The sequence below is a fragment of the Eptatretus burgeri genome, chromosome 4 (genome assembly GCF_056783735.1).
Source record: "Eptatretus burgeri isolate ZD-2024b chromosome 4, Ebu_testis_v1, whole genome shotgun sequence".
NCBI classification, from domain to species: Eukaryota; Metazoa; Chordata; class Myxini; order Myxiniformes; family Myxinidae; genus Eptatretus; species Eptatretus burgeri.
The window spans coordinates 63322634-63339421 of NC_140964.1; the positions used below are offsets into that span (position 1 = coordinate 63322634).

At 44.5% G+C, this 16788-nt stretch overlaps 1 protein-coding gene across 2 annotated transcripts in view; it reads right to left on the bottom strand.

Moving 5' to 3' along the window:
* The window catches only part of LOC147028203 (uncharacterized), a 54060-nt gene extending 37688 nt beyond the window's left edge, over positions 1 to 16372 (bottom strand). The window contains exons 1-2 of one of the 2 annotated variants that reach the window (XM_085878386.1): positions 15737 to 16372; positions 8779 to 14024 (exon numbers count right to left, since the gene is read on the bottom strand). In XM_085878386.1, coding sequence (XP_085734512.1) covers positions 10309 to 11712 — 1404 coding nt within the window. In that variant the 5' untranslated portion in view covers positions 11713 to 14024; positions 15737 to 16372 and the 3' untranslated portion in view covers positions 8779 to 10308. Of the gene's footprint in view, positions 1 to 8778; positions 14025 to 15736 lie in introns of those variants that run through there. The other variant, XR_015057463.1, reaches the window with a different exon arrangement.
* Positions 16373 to 16788: the final 416 nt, after the last annotated feature.

Consider the following 16788-nt stretch of genomic DNA (forward strand, 5'->3'; position numbering starts at 1 on the left):
TTGGAAATCACTTATAACATATAGAAATGCAAAAAAAAAAAAATCTAAATTTTGTTGAAAAAAAAGTTGCAAAAACATTTTTTTTCTCTAAATTTGTTTTTTTTGGTGGGGGGTTGGAAATCACTTAAAACATGAAGAAATGCAAAAAAAATTTCAAATATTTTTTTCAAAATGGCCACCATAGCGGCCATATTGGATCTTGGACTAAGTCCAAAATCTAATGGCATGATCCTTGGACCATACCGAATCGCCCCACCAAGTTTCATCGAAATCCGTTGAGGAGTTTTTCCGTAATACTGTTCACAAACAAACAAACAAACAAACAAGCAGTCATAGACTGGTACTTACGAAATCGTCAACTTGACCTCTGACCTTGTCTAATAAAAGCTGTCTCTAGAGAAGGTAGCGACGCAAACCAGAAGTTTCTACGATGATTCTGTACCAAACCATCAAAAATCGAATGTTTTGGATGTTTGACCTCACTGTGACCTTGACCTTTGACCGATTTTGACCAAAATATAATCAGCGCTAGCCATCACCCTCCTGAATCACGTGGTGTAATTTGACATTGGTAGCTTCTTCCGTTCTCAAGTTATCTGTACCAAACCATCAAAAATCGAATATTTGACCTCACTGTGACCTTGACCTTTGACCGATTTTGACCAAAATCTAATCAGCACGAGCCATCACCCTCCTGAATCACGTGGTGCAATTTGACATTGGTAGCTTCTTCCGTTCTCGAGTTATCATGCCGACCAACAAACAAACAAACAAACAAGCAGTCAGAGACTGGTACTTACGAAATCGTCAACTTGACCTCTGACCTTGTCTCATAAAAGCTGTCTCTCGAGAAGGGAGCGACGCAAACCAGAAGTTTCTACGATGCTTCTGTATCAAACCATCAAAAATCGTAACGTCGACCGAAGCAAAAATCTCCATTTCTCCACGCAATTATATTATACCTTAACGTAACTCAACGACGCGTCTGCTCGAGCACACTGCATCACGTGACGACCCGTGACGCATCGAGTGAAATATTTTTATACAATCTTAAAACGTCTCCAAAACATCCGATTTTAACCAGAATTTCGACAACCGAGTTTTAAGCGTCCTAAGCGATCGCAAAAACCGAAGACGAAATTAAAATCGAAGTTAAAACGAACTCGTAACGTCGAGCGAAGCAAAAATACTCCATTTCTCCACATGAATTTACGGAATTATGTTTGACCTCACTGTGACCTTGACCTTTGTCCGATTTTGACCAAAATCTAACCAGCGCTAGCCATCACCCTCCTGAATCACGCGGTGTAATTTGACATTGGAAGCTTCTTCCGTTCTCGAGTTATCGTGCCTACAAACAAACAAACAAACAAGCAGTCATAGACTGGTACTTACGAAATCGTCAACTTGACCTCTGACCTTGTCTAATAAAAGCTGTCTCTCGAGAAGGTAGCGACGCAAACCAGAAGTTTCTACGATGATTCTGTACCAAACCATCAAAAATCCAATGTTTTGGATGTTTGACCTCACTGTGACCTTGACCTTTGACCGATTTTGACCAAAATATAATCAGCGCTAGCCATCACCCTCCTGAATCACGTGGTGTAATTTGACATTGGTAGCTTCTTCTGTTCTCAAGTTATCTGTACCAAACCATCAAAAATCGAATATTTGACCTTACTGTAACCTTGACCTTTGACCGATTTTGACCAAAATCTAATCAGCACGAGCCATCACCCTCCTGAATCACGTGGTGTAATTTGACATTGGTAGCTTCTTCCGTTCTCGTGTTATCGTGCCTACAAACAAACAAACATACAAACATAAAAAACAAACAAACAAACAAACAGAAACGGAAGTCATCAATATACTTATGAAATCTTTAGATTTCGTAAGTAATAAACCCATGTCACCCGCAGGGTGACCCGTATCTTGCCAAAAGGTGACCATGTGTGACTTCTTTAAGGTCACACTGAGGTGAACAGAGCTGCTATCCACCAGGAGCGACTCCTTGAGGAATATCTGCCTACGAGAGATTCCGATGAGAATCGTTCTACAGAGTAACCATGAAAAATATGCTTTTGCCTCATAACGTCACCAAATGACGTCATAATGTCTCAAGCTTGACATATCCAGAAAGCACTCATCGAGGTGTTCAATTTGAGGTACTACACGATATGGTTCCTAAAACTTGAAAATTTGACCTTGGGGTCAAATATGTTTGACCTAAGGCGCTAACCATGAAGGTCAAGGCCAATCGCCACCAAAAATTAATCAGCTGAGCGCCAGACCATGAACTATATTCCCATGAAATTTGAAGACGATCCGATCAAAATTACTCAAAAAATAAGGGTTTCGTCGACTCCCCTGATTTGCGACAAAGTGACCTTGACCTTCAAAATTTTGTGCACTGAAAGGGACCTCTATAGGCCTCTGATATGCGAAGTTACAAAAATTTCCAATGATAACTGTGCTCTGCAGAATTTTTTTATGCGTGATTGCAGACAAACAAACAAAAAAAACATTCAAGCTGACTAACATATCTTGCAAAAAAAAAAAAAAACCAAGATAACAAACAAAGAGAAACGGAAGTCATCAATATACTTACGAAACCTTTAGATTTCGTAAGTAACAAACAGACAAACAAACACACAAACAAACAAACAGAAACGGAACTGATCAATATACTTACGAAATCTTTAGATTTCGTAAGTAACAAACAAACAAGCAGAAACGGAAGTCATCAATATACTTACAAAATCTTTAGATTTCGTAAGTAACAAACAGAAAGGGGTGAAAACAGTAACCTCCGATCTTCGATGGCGGAGGTTAATTAGCATGGACGACATACGTATGTACCTTCGGACGGAGGGACAACTTGAAAACATAATGACACCAGTGACTTCATCATCGGAGGCAGAAAAAAATATTTTGTAACATGATGTTGTTCTTGTTGCTGTCATCGTGGATGTTGTGGTTGTTGTTTGTATACTTTTCGATGTGCTATAAAAATTTTTATCTTGCCTTAACAAGTATTACCATATATAATTTTGTGTGCTCCTTCCATGTCCATCACACTTCATTAGCACCCATTGAACTGACTCAGAAACGGAGGCTTGTGGATTTTGTCTCGATTTTCATGGGTGTGTGTGTGTGTGTGTGTGTGTGTGTGTGTGTGTGTGTGTGTGTGTGTGTGTGTGTGTGTGCGCGCGCGCGCACGCGTGCGTGCATCCCCAGCCATGTCTCGGACATGTGCGGACCGATATTAATCATACTTGACACAAAGACAACACATGATGGAATACATATGCACATCATTTTATTTCGCGATGCAATCAAAGATGGCCAACTTTAGTCGTAAAAAAACCACCAGTGTCAAACACGTGCTCAACCATGTCTCAGACATGCATTTACCAACCTTGTTCAAAGTTGGCACACAGATAAGGAACGATGGCTTACATATGCACATCATTTTATTTCGCGATGCAATCAAAGATGGCCAACTTTAGTCGTAAAAAAACCACCAGTGTCAAACACGTGCTCAACCATGTCTCAGACATGCATTTACCAACCTTGTTCAAAGTTGGCACACAGATAAGGAACGATGGCTTGCATATGTGCATCATTGCTTTCAAGATCAGATCCAAGATGGCCGAGTGTTGTACATACATATATGGGCTAGCCCTTTAACTCGGTCTCACAAAATTACTAAAACAGCAGAGCCTATGACATTTTATGTCTTTTTTTACTTGTTCTTAAGGGTTTCTGCTCTCGTACTGTTGGAATTGTTGCATTAAAGCTCTGGATCCTGCTTATTCTTCTCACATCCCAGAAATATGGGCTTTTACATCAAGCATTTTTATGATTACACACACAATTTTGTTCCAAGTAAATCGATTATTAGCTTTCCAGTCATACCATTTTTATTATTATAAGACAGACAGAAACAGTGAAAGTGAAACAATATTTAAAATCATTCCAAACGGGAAACTTATTGTTTTTAGGACATCATAAAGGACACAGACAACAGGCACGAAAATCTTATTTAGCACGCTCTGTAAGGTGATGCAAAAGTCGGTACATCAACGGTGGTAAGGGTCTGAAAAAAGTTTTGTTTTGTTTTCTGCAGATGTTCAAACCTTTATCTTATTAGCTCCCCATTGGACTTAGTCCGAAACGGGGACTTATATAGATTTGGTCTCGATTTTTGTGTCCGTGGGTGCGTGCGTCCACAGCTACAACTCGGACATGTATAGGTCGATTTTATTCGTACTTGGCACAAAAGACAAAATATGATAGGATACCTATGCACATCATTTTGTTTCACAATGTGATCAAAAATGGCCAACTGGCAGACATTTTAGTTATAAAAACACCCAAAGTTGAACATGTCCTCAACCATTTCTCGGACATGCATTTACCAATCCTATTCAAACTATGCAAACAGATAAAGAATTATGGCTAACATGAACACGTCATTTTTTTCGAGATCATATTCAAGATGGCCGACTGGCTGTCATTTTAGTGGTAAACTAGCAAAGTACCCACCCATGGGCGGGTACAGTTATCTGTTGAATGGCGTTGGTCCCGTCTCGATCTAATTAAATTGAGAAATTGACGTTATCCGGTGACCTTGACCCCATGACCTTTAACCTTGACCTTGATCCCCTTATGTCCGTTCCCAAGGATCACATATGCCAAGTTTCATCTAATTCCATCCAACGGTTTGGCTGTCTATAAAGGACAAACAAACATGAAAAGTTGACGTTTTGGTCTATTTATGACGTCATAACTCGAAAACCGGAAGTCGGAAGTGAATGTCGTCAATCAACTGTTATTTAATTTTGATTATCTGTCGAATGGCGTTGGTCCCGTCTCGATCGGATGAAATTGAAGTTACCCGGTGATCTTGACCCCTTGACCCCGCGACCTTTGACCTTGAACTTGACCCCCCCATGTCCGTTCTCATGTCCCAAGGATCACTCATGACAAGTTTCATCTCATTTCATCCAACGGTTCGGCCACCTATAAAGGACGAACAATCAAACAAACAAACATTCTATTTTTTTAGTATAGTAGATAATCTGATGTTGAACACGTCCTCAACCATTTCTCAGACAAGCATTTACCGATGTTGTTCAACCTTGGCACACCTATAATGAATGATGGCCTACATATGTCTGTCATTTTTTTTTCGAGATCAGATCCAAGATAGCCGATTCACAGCCATATTCGTTGTAAAAAAAAAACCGATGTTGAACACATCCTCAACCATTCCTTGAGCCTGCATTTACCAATATTGTTTAAACTTGCCACACAGATAACAAATGATGGCTTCCATAATCATGTTTAAAAAATTCGAGATCACATCCAAGATGGCAGACTAGTAACCATTTTGTTACTTAAATGTGTCCCAAACCATTTCTTAAACGTGCATGGTCCGACTGCTCAAACTTGGCACAATGACATTACATGAGGGCATACACATGCACCTCACTTTATTTTGCGATCTGATCAAAGATGGCCGACTGGTAGACTGGCAGCCATTTTAGTTGTACATAATTATGGGATAATATGTGGACATGCCAACATCGTGGACATGTCCACATCGGATGTGGAACAATGAGGAAGAAGCTCGTATGAGCTGAGATGGAGAAAGTGATATGAGGAAGAAGAAGAGAGGAGTGCAAGAGAAGAGCCAAAAAAAGGTGAGATCCTGTGAGCAGAAAGGAGCTTAAAGCTCAAAGCCTTGCCCTAAAAGCTCGTCTGGCAAGAAAACAGGAGTGTGTGAAGAGGGGGAGAAAAACAGATCGAGAGGGAGAGAAACTGAGGAGCTGGTCCTCATCGATGCCAAAAAGCTTGTCTGGCGAAGGGCAGAGGTTTGCGCCAAGTGTGTGAAGAGAGGGAAGGTGTCCATAGTGCGAAGGAGGACAATTTATAAAGCCGAGAATGCAGTTTGGTTTGTGGGAAGCTGCTGGACACAGGGGCCCAGCAGAAATGGAGCGAGCTGCTTGCTGTCGCATGTCTTGCATGCCAGAGAGGACATTCCGACTGGGTCGAGACACCCCAGAAAGGCACCTACACATCCCATCACCCATCTTCCCCATCCTGCCCCCCCCCACCCCTACGATCCCCAGTATATTTGGGCTGGCATAGATCCATTGGGTTGTGTGAGGTAAGAGAAAAGGAACTGACCCCACACTCCATACTTTTCTTTTCTTCTAAAGTTTGGCATCTTCTTCACTGTGATTGTATAATGTAAAGAATGATGAATGATGGCCATGTGTCCTTTGTGTAAAGATTGTATAAGAATACACGTTTCAGTTATATCTGCTCTTTTGTGCATTTTGATTTCTTGCCGATAAATACTTGCTTCTAATGATTGCTTGCTTGTGTGTGTGCAAATAAATAATTGTTGGTCGTTATTTCAAATCTGTCTTGGTTGTCCTTTCCTTCATTGGTCCGACACACTGTACAAGCATAACTAAACAGGAAGTTGTACCCCACATGATTTGCTCTGTTAGCCGGTGCTGCCCCTTCCTGTTCTGCTCGGCAGAAGATCACCAGGTGTGGCACCGAGGGCATGGACTCCAGTTCGGTTGCCGTGCCAATAGAAAGGTATCGCAGAAACATCGAAGTAGACGAACCCTGCTAGGCCGGTAGTCAAAGTCAAGCGGCTACGGCTGTGTAAGAACTACGGCCCATTTGACTGCGTAGTTATTTGTGGTTGGCAGCTTCAGGAACGGGTGTACAGAAGAAACTCGAGTGCTTCCCTTGAAATGCGGTGAACCGGTTGAAATGGGGTAAAGCTCAGACAGGGATCTGTGTCATCCATGCTGAACTTCTCAAGGCTAGTGGAAATGCTGCACTCGTGTCGTTGTATGCAGTTCTGTGCGCTGTGCCTGGAACACAGGCATCATGGAGGAGCTGGTCCTCATCAACTGACTGGAAGAGGGGCCTTGTTGTCCCTTTCTGGAAAGGGAAGGGTGATCGCCAAGACTGCAACAACTACCGAGGGGTGACGCTGCTCTCAGTGTCGGGCAAGGTCTTTGCTCGTATAATTCTTGATAGGGTTCGCCACCATCTGCTTGAGCACCAGCGTCCAGAGCAGTCAGGCTTTATATCAAAGAGGTCAACGATTGACCGTATACTTCCTCTTTGGGTCCTCACCGAACGTAGACGAGAGTTTCGGCAGGGGCTGCTTGCAGCCTATATTGATCTCTGTAAAGCATTCGATTCAGTGAATGGGGAATAAGTCAGAGATGGTACCACCACATCTCACAGCACTCTCACAACCAGATTAGAGTTCAGACATCAGATCGATCAGTTTTGGTGGCACCCCACGAAGGCCAAAAAACTTGCAAAACTGGAGGATTCTTGGCCTTCGTGGGGTGCCACCAAAACTGATCGATCTGATGTCTGAACTCTACTCTGGTAGTGAGAGTGCTGTGAGATGTGGTGGTACCATCTCTGACTTATTTCCAGTTGTTACTGGAGTTCGTCAGGGGTGTGTACTGGCCCCCACACTTTTCAGCCCTTATATGGACTGGATTATAGGGAGAATGTCGGAGAGATCAAGCTGTGGTGCATCGTTTGGGAATGTCAAGATCTCTGACCTTGATTTCGCAGATGATGCAGTAATCTTTGCAGAGACTTTAGATATCCTTTTGGGGGCCCTCGAGGTGTTGAATGAGGAGTCTGAGCTGCTGGGATTACGGGTTTCCTGGGTCAAAACTAAGATCTAGGCTTTCAATGAAATCTTGGATGCTGCTGTCCTGTCTGTGCCTGTTTGTGGTGAGGATGTTGAGGTCGTGGAGAGATTCACTTACCTTGGCAGTGATATTCATGTGTCTGCTGGCTGTGAGTCAGAGGTCAATAGACGTCAGGGTCGGGCCTGGGGAGTCATGGATTCACTGGATAATGGGGTGTGGCGCTGGCGGTACCTGTGCGGGAGGATGAACGTCTGAGTCTTCAGGTCCTTGGTGCTTGCTGTCTTGTTCTATGGATGCGAGACTTGGACTCTGACCAAGGATCTGAGATGGAGACTTAATTCCTTTGGTACCAGGTCTCTTCAGAGAATCATTGGCTATCACTGGTCGGACTTTGTGTCCAACGAGCGGTTGCTGAGAGAGACTCAAATGAGATTTGTTACCTGCATCGTCCGTGAGCGTCAGCTGCGGCTGTATGGACATGTGGCTCGTTTTCTTGATACTGATCCTGCTCAGCAGATGCTCTCAGCGAGGGAGTTTCGTGAGTGGAGGAGGCCAATGGGCCGACCACGTGCCTCGTGGTTGATCGGCCCCTCAAGGAGATGGGGATGGGCCAGGCATCTGCCTGGGGGATGGCCAGACGGAGGCCCCTGGAGTACCGGCGGAAAGTGGACGCAGTGACGCGCTGCTTCAGCGCATGCTCCCATACCTGACCTGACTTCTGGATCGTTGGAGGGCGTGGCCTGTAGAATGGGCGATGCTTCTGACCCACAGACAGACAGATATGAACTCAGCTTTATGCATTAGATATACATGTTTACATATACATATACATATATATATATATATATATATATATATATATATATATATATATATATATATATATATATATATATATATATATATGTTGCCGTGTTCAGGCTGATTAACACCGACTTGGACGGACAGCCGTACAGTTTTCACTCGGAGGAGAATAGCTGTTCTGCCTCTCCAGTCTGGACCGGATAGCATACAGCTAACCCCCATCCGCCAATGAACGTAACGTCTAACAACCATTCTGAGGCTTAGAGTTCTTTATTCTTGACGAATGGTAAGAATTGTGGTAATCGCTGTAACAAAAACAAAAATAAAATGTTATAGTAAGTTGACACAGATATTACGGTGATCGTTATACATGTACAAGATGTATATTAAAATCACTGATCAGAGTAACGGTACAATAACAAATTGGAGTCACTCGAATAGACCGCAGAGCTTTACATTTGTCTACACATCAAAGTTGCAAGTTCTTTCCTATAGGTTGTTGTAACACAATTGTCAAAGTTCGTCGGTAAAACTCGAGCATCGAACTGTTTCATGCCGACATAAAGTCACAGTACAAAATTCTGGTGTTGAACGAGAAACAAAACGCATCACTCACACTGTTGTTGGCCACAGTCTGGCACAAAAAGCATTTTTCATTCCAGCGGGCAAAAAACCACATGGCAAGGCGATTTTTAACACAGCGTCTCCTGGCTCACGGTAGGCGAAGCCACAGGGAACCAACAACAATCAATATGCATGACTAGTTAACCGGCATAGTGTGGCGGCGGCTCTCGGTAGGCGGAGCCACAGGTAAGCGACAACAATGAATACGCATGACTAGTCAACTGGCACAGTGTGGCGGCACACTCCCCGCCTAACGTCTTTAAAGACGTCACACACAAACACAAATGTATTAGAAAACAAACAATCAAAAATGGCATCACTGATCCGTTAGAACATATCACAAATGAACACGGCACATATTCATTTAACACCACAGGGAAGCAACATGACCAATTCACTAATAGGTCGTGTGTATGACACAATCTTCCCTTCTTTGGCAACGCGGATGACGGCTTTGCGAATCCTGCCGTCTGAGCCGGGCAAGACTTGAGTGATGATTCCGACAGGCCAGTCATTGCGGACAGAATCCTTTTCCTTGAGGATTATAACGTCCCCGTCCTTCACTTCTTGTTTGTCATGCATCCACTTCCGTTGAACTTGGAGTGAATGGACGTACTCGTGGTGCCATCTGCGCCAGAACTCTTTTCCACTGGATACCGTATATGTCTTTGATGTCCGCGTCGTAGAAAGGTTCAACAGGCGACCCCGTTTTCTGTGTTAATAGCATGTTGGGAGATAACACGAAAGGAGAATCTGGATCGGTAAACACGGGAACCAGTGTTCGGTTGTTCACAATGGCCATTACTTCCATCATGAATGTTGTCAGCACTTCGTGGGTTAGATCCTTCGAAGCAAACTGTGCCATCATAGATTCAAGAACACGTCTAACGACACCGATTAGCCGTTCCCTACTTCCCCCCATGTGTGAAGAATGGGGTGGATTAAACAGCCATTTCACACCACTGTCATACAGGAATTATTTTACCGGGCCTTCCTCCACGTTAATGGCGTCAATGTGTAGAGGGTCTGTTGCGCCGAGAAAATTTGTGCCATGATCTGACCTGTACTGTACCACTTTTCCGCGTATGGCTTGGAATCTCCTGAGAGCATTTATGAAAGAAGAAGAGGACATCTCTTCCACAATTTCAATATGTATGGCTCTGCTGGTTCAGCACGTAAACAGTATAGCCCAGCGCTTGCTACTGGCTGAACCACCTCTTGTTTTTCTGGTGGTGTTGACTTCAAACGTGAAGACATCGTGCTGGAGGTCCCACACAAGGCCTAAGCTTCTCTGTTGCGGTAAGGTATCTACGTCAAAGTTCAAGTTCTTGAGGTTTTTAGCATAATCCTCAGAAGGAAATGACTTGAGTACTTCTGGGCTATTTGACGACAATTTGTGGAGGCGGAGGTTACCGCCGTTCGCCAGAGCTTCTTGTGTGGCAGACAGAAGTTGTACCGCTTGTTCCACAGATTGACATGACGTCAATCCGTCATCAACATAAAAGTTGTGTAGTACAAAGTTTGTGACGTCATCATTGGGTTTTTCTTGTCCAGCGACGACAGCTTTCCGGAGACCATACGTGGCCACAGCGGGAGACGGCCTATTCCCGAAGACATGCACTGTCATTCTATAGTCAATCAGTGGTTTCTCGGGATCATTATCTTGATACCACAAAAATCTGAGGTAATTGCGGTGTTCTTGTTTGACCAGGAAACCATAAAACATGGACTGAATGTCAGCTGAAATCGCCACTTCATCAGAGCGAAATCTTATCAAAACACCAAGTAAGTCATTGGTCAAATCTGGCCCTTTTAGCAACACGTCGTTGAGTGATACGCCGTTGTACTTGGAGGAGGAGTCGAATACGCCCCTTATCTTGTCGGCCTTATGTGGATGGTAAACCCCGAAAAGTGGTAGATACCAGCATTCCTCATCTTCTCGAAGGGGTGGGGCGATTTCTGCGTGGTTTCTATCGATAACCTGCTTTATAAACTCGACCATGTGTTGTTTCTTTTCTGAGTTTTTAATGAGGCTGTGGTGCAAGGAACTAGCTCTTTTGATGGCTTCCGGTTTATTGTTAGGTAGCCACTGTCTGTCTGCCTTAAACGGCAGTGGTGCCACCCAATTACCTTGAGGTGACCGATGCATCTCATCTTCCATTACTGAAATGAATTGTCTGTCTTCAGTGGACAGGCCAGATTTGTTGTCATCTTTATTCACTTGGAAAATGTCTGAAAAATTGTCGTTTTTGCAGGTAACAATTTCTTCAACAAACAGCTTGTCACATGGTGGGAAAATTGACGGACGACCGTCCGGCAAAAAGTTAATTTTATTCACCACAGGAACACCTGTTTTATGAACTTTGCCGATGCAAGTTTCACCGATTATCGCCCAGCCAAGAGTTGTTTTCTGGGCGAATGGAGATCCTCTCGGGCCCGTCCGTTGTTCCAAAATATGATGCGCTTCTGGAATGTCACGGCCGATCAAAATTAATATCTCAGCGTCGCTGTCAATCTCGGTCGGGGATTTCTGCAGCAATATCAGACAGGTGGGCATGATGAATGGCGACATCGGGCGTGGCTATTTCGTGACGGGCATTTGGAATTTCATCGCACTCGATTAACGTAGGAACTTGTATTTTGTGGTCACCGTCTATGGACTCTATTGTGTAGCCATGTGCACGTTTCCCAACCATTTGCGCTGACCCGGAGCATGACATAAGGTTGTAGGGAATATTTTCCCCCGATTCATCAAACGATTTGAAAAATCTTGATCTGGCGAGCGTGACGTTGCTCTGGTCGTCGAGGATTACGTAGGCATGGATATACTTGTTTGGATTGTCACTGTGGTAAACTTTGGTCAGAATTGTTTGACTGCATGATTTACCCGGGGACACATCACCACAAATTTGTGTGCATTTTGAGTTCGGAACGTTGACAGGTAGCTCCCCGCCGTTATCGGCGAACGCCTTATTGGCTGGCGTGGCGGGCTCTGTTGGGGTCACCGTGGGCTCTTTAAGGGGCTGCGCTTGTCGTAATGCATTGCTGCAACATGCTTGTTGCCTTTACACACAGAACAGGATAAATTTACATTACATGTCTTTGCAACGTGGTCAGTTGAATCACAGCACCGGAAACATATCATATTTTCCCGCAGAAAGTCCCTTTTTTCGACAAGTGACTTCAATTTGAACGCACGACAGTCGCTGAGGTTATGTGCAGTATTGTGCAAAGGACAATTTGGCTGAATGTCTGTCTTCTTGGAGAAGAGGGTGCGATGTGCAGGAAGTTTGTTTACCTGTGACTGTCTATATCCACTCTGACTGCTGCTCTGTGCGGCATTACTTTCGTACGCAAAACTAGGATCATTGCGTACCTGACTGAGGTTCTTGATAAACTCAGCAAACACATGGAAAGGAGGAAACACCACATTATTTTCTTTTTTTGTACCTGGACGCATGCATTGTCCATTTCTCCTGTATGTTGTAAGGCAGTTTATTGAGTATGGGGAGTACTCCTGATGAAGAGTCAACATAGCTTAAAAGAATAGCGTACTTTTGATCTTCTTTGAGGGAAAGCACTTTATACAATGTATCTGACAGTTCATACAGTTGCTTGTTGTCTTTGTTTGACTGCCACGGAAAGGAAGCGAGTTTATGTTTTATTGAGGCTTCCACCATTTCTGGACTGCCAAATCGCTCCTCTAAGCGCTCCCATATTCGTTGAAGCGCGAGACATGGATTGTTGGCATTTGACATTTTTAAGCTGGCGGCGTGTTTCTTTGATTGTGGACCTAACCACTTAATCAGGAGGTCAATCTCTTCATTAACACTGGCACCAATATCGTTCACAACGCTGCGAAAGTCTGCCTTCCACACTGCGTATGTTTCTGGTGTGTCGTTAAATGTACACAAGCGTGTTCACAGCAAATCTCTTTTCAGCAGATATTGTGAAAAGTCAGTGTTCATAGGCATTGTATTATTTGCTGTGTATACCAGCACAAATGAAGGCACATTCGGGTCTAATGTCACACGAGGGTTGGAACTGTGATTTAAATGTCTGTTATTCATGGGAACAGATGTAGCGTTAATAGCTCGGTAATTTAAATCAGGAAAGAAGGGGTGATCAGGGTGTCTGGTTGTTGCTGGGTATAAATTACTGGCAATATTGGGCGTAAGAGCCGGTGGTTGCAAATTTTGCATATTGTCAGCAGTTGGTAACACTGGCGGATAACTGTAATCTTCCACATACTGTTCTGTGCGCTTTGCTGATGTCTCCTGAGGTAGGTTGATATCGGGCAGGCCATTTCCACCCTCAAGTTCGCTAATACATTGTTGAATGGCTTGTAACTCTGCCTCAGTCTCGGCGACTTGTTTTTCAGATTGTAGTAGGGTTAAATCAGCCTCCATTGTTGCTTGAATTCGTGCTGATTCTGTGGCGGCCAAGGCTTGCCTTTTGCGTAGTTCAGCTGCTTGTCTCTCGAAATGCAGGCCAGCTTTAGCAGCACCGGCTTTAGCACGTTTTTGTGCTAACATAAAACTTATGTTTGACAGTTCTGAAGTTTTTGAACCAGCCTGAGATGATCGTACTGATCGGTTACTTCTGGGTGACTTCTCTGACATGTTGATTGTCTGGACGATGGCATCGAGTGATATTGCGGAAACTGTGTTTGGTTATGGACTGGATTCCCCTGAGCCGGGCGGACCGACGTTTCTCGCTTGCCTGGACTGTGCTTGGCCTTAGTCGATTACTGTTCTGCCTCTCCGGTCTGGACCGGATAGCATATACAGCTCACCCCCATCCGCCAATGAACGTAACATCTAACAACCATGCTGAGGCTTAGAGTTCTTTATTCTTGACGAATGGTAAGAATTGTGGTAATCGCTGTAACAAAAACAAAAATAAAATGTTATAGTAAGTTGACACAGATATTACGGTGATCGTTATACATGTACAAGATGTATATTAAAATCACTGATCAGAGTAACGGTACAATAACAAATTGGAGTCACTCGAATAGACCGCAGAGCTTTACATTTGTCTACACATCAAAGTTGCAAGTTCTTTCCTATAGGTTGTTGTAACACAATTGTCAAAGTTCGTCGGTAAAACTCGAGCATCGAACTGTTTCATGCCGACATAAAGTCACAGTACAAAATTCTGGTGTTGAACGATAAACAAAACGCATCACTCACACTGTTGTTGGCCACAGTCTGGCACAAAAAGCATTTTTCATCGCAGCGGGCAAAAAAACCACATGGCAAGGCGACATTTTTAACACAGTGTCTCCTGGCTCACGGTAGGCGAAGCCACAGGGAAGCAACAACAATGAATATGCATGACTTGTCAACCGGCACAGTGTGGCGGCGGCATATCTTGGCTCTCGGTAGGCAGAGCCACAGGGAAGCGACAACCATGAATACGCATGACTCGTCAACCGGCACAGTGTGGCGGCGGCATATCTTGGCTCTCGGTAGGCGGAGCCACAGGGAAGCGACAACCATGAATACGCATGACTAGTCAACCGGCACAGTGTGGCGGCAACATATCTTGGCTCTCGGTAGGCAGAGCCACAGGGAAGCGACAACCATGAATACACATGACTAATCAACCGGCACAGTGTGGCGGCAGCATATCTTGGCTCTCGGTAGGCGGAGCCACAGGGAAGCGACAACCATGAATACCCATGACTCGTCAACCGGCACAGTGTGGCGGCGGCATATCTTGGCTCTCGGTAGGCGGAGCCACAGGGAAGCAACAACCATGAATACCCATGACTCGTCAACCGGCACAGTGTGGCGGCGGCATATCTTGGCTCTCAGTAGGCGGAGCCACAGGAAGCGACAACCATGAATACCCATGACTAGTCAACCGGCACAGTGTGGCGGCACAATAGCCGAGATCCTTGGAGATTATGGCGCACGCGGGACTGTTTTTGCAACTTTTTCACGGTGAAAGCTGCTCAAGGTTTCTGGGTTGTATACAATAAGTACTGTACTTGGTAATCACACTGACTCCAACATACCGATACCCCCAAAAAATGCCGATATCGGCCAATAACGTGTGTGCGTGTGCGTGTGCGTGTGCGTGTGTGAGAGTGATAAAGCATAGCATATCGTCGTGTCCAGGGGATTTGACCCTTCCTGGATGATTGGCTCGACAGTTCTCCCTTCGAGGCTTCTGAGATTCTCAGTGATTTTGACGCGTGCGGGAAATAAATGCTCGGCGCTTCACCAGGACGGTAGCGCACACAGCACTGGGGTTTTACTTTCGAACCCACAACAGATCCACGGACACGAGCAAATTAGATAAATAATGATTTGTTAAACAGAAAATCAATCATTATAATGAAAATGAATCAAGACGTGAGGGTGAGGTAACCTAAATCTAATTGAGAGGAGCCTCCGCACTCAGACACACACACACACACACACACACACACACACACACACACACACACACACACACACACACACACACACACACACACACACACACACACACACACACACACACACACACACACACACACACACACACGAGGGGTCATATAAAATAAAGAAAATAAGGAAATCCCTTTTCATTCCTTCACTTACCCGAGTCCAGGCGATCTTTTTGGACTTGACGATCGAACGGAGTCGTCAACGTGCGGGAAATCACCCCCAAAATGGCGCCGAGCAAGTTGTGAGGAAATATTCGACGTCAGGGCTCCTGAACCGCGGTGTAGCTTCTTCGTTGGCCGCGCTTCCCAATCCCGCTGTCTGTCGAACGTCGCCGCTCCCTTCAGTGATTTACTTGAGGCTTCGAAGTCCGTCTTTCACGACCAACCAAGAGTCAATGGCCAGCGTCTTGGTCAGCACGCCGCCAATTTTCCTCAGCATGAATACAAGAATCAGGCGGCTATTTCGTCGTGTGCCGAGAGGAGAGTGGAAAACACTGTGAGTGTGACAAAAGGTGCATCCACAGCAGCAACAACAAGGACAAATGTGTCCAAGAGCCGCATCCTAAAGGTAGAAGAAGAAGAAGAAGAAGAAGAAGAAGAAGAAGAAGAAGAAGAAGAAGAAGAAGAAGAAGAAGAAGAAGAAGAAGAAGAAGAAGAAGAAGAAGAAGAAGAAGAAGCTCTATTAGAGCCAGCGTTTGCCACGTGAGACCTGGCTAAAAACACAGCAGCAATGACTTCACGAGCATAACCCGCGCACTGCGTGACATGTTGGGGTGGATGTGTTTGAGAAAAATGCAGTAACCGTTTTTGGCACGATTTCACGGTTTCATAACCATTTTATTTAATTTTTTTGTACCATGCACCTCAGATGGTCTTTGAGATAATGTAAGCCGAATATCACGTTACTCGAGCGCAGAACAAAGTCGAAGATAGCGCGACACGAAACCACAAACTCGGAAATAATATATAAGATTCTGCCCTCTCGTACTATACCTGCGATCTCCCAGTCATTGTGTTGTACTTCAGTCGGTTGTCCATAATATCTGCTTCAGGAGGTAGAGTGGAATGCGAGGGAGGGTTGTCGTTGGATTTGAAAGGTCGCGGTTGGTTTTTGAAAGGGAGAAGTCGGAGTTGGTGGATGCGAAGGACCTCGACCAAGCCTCTCATCTGGTCCTGCCCACTGCTCATCCCTTGCCTCTTTGGACT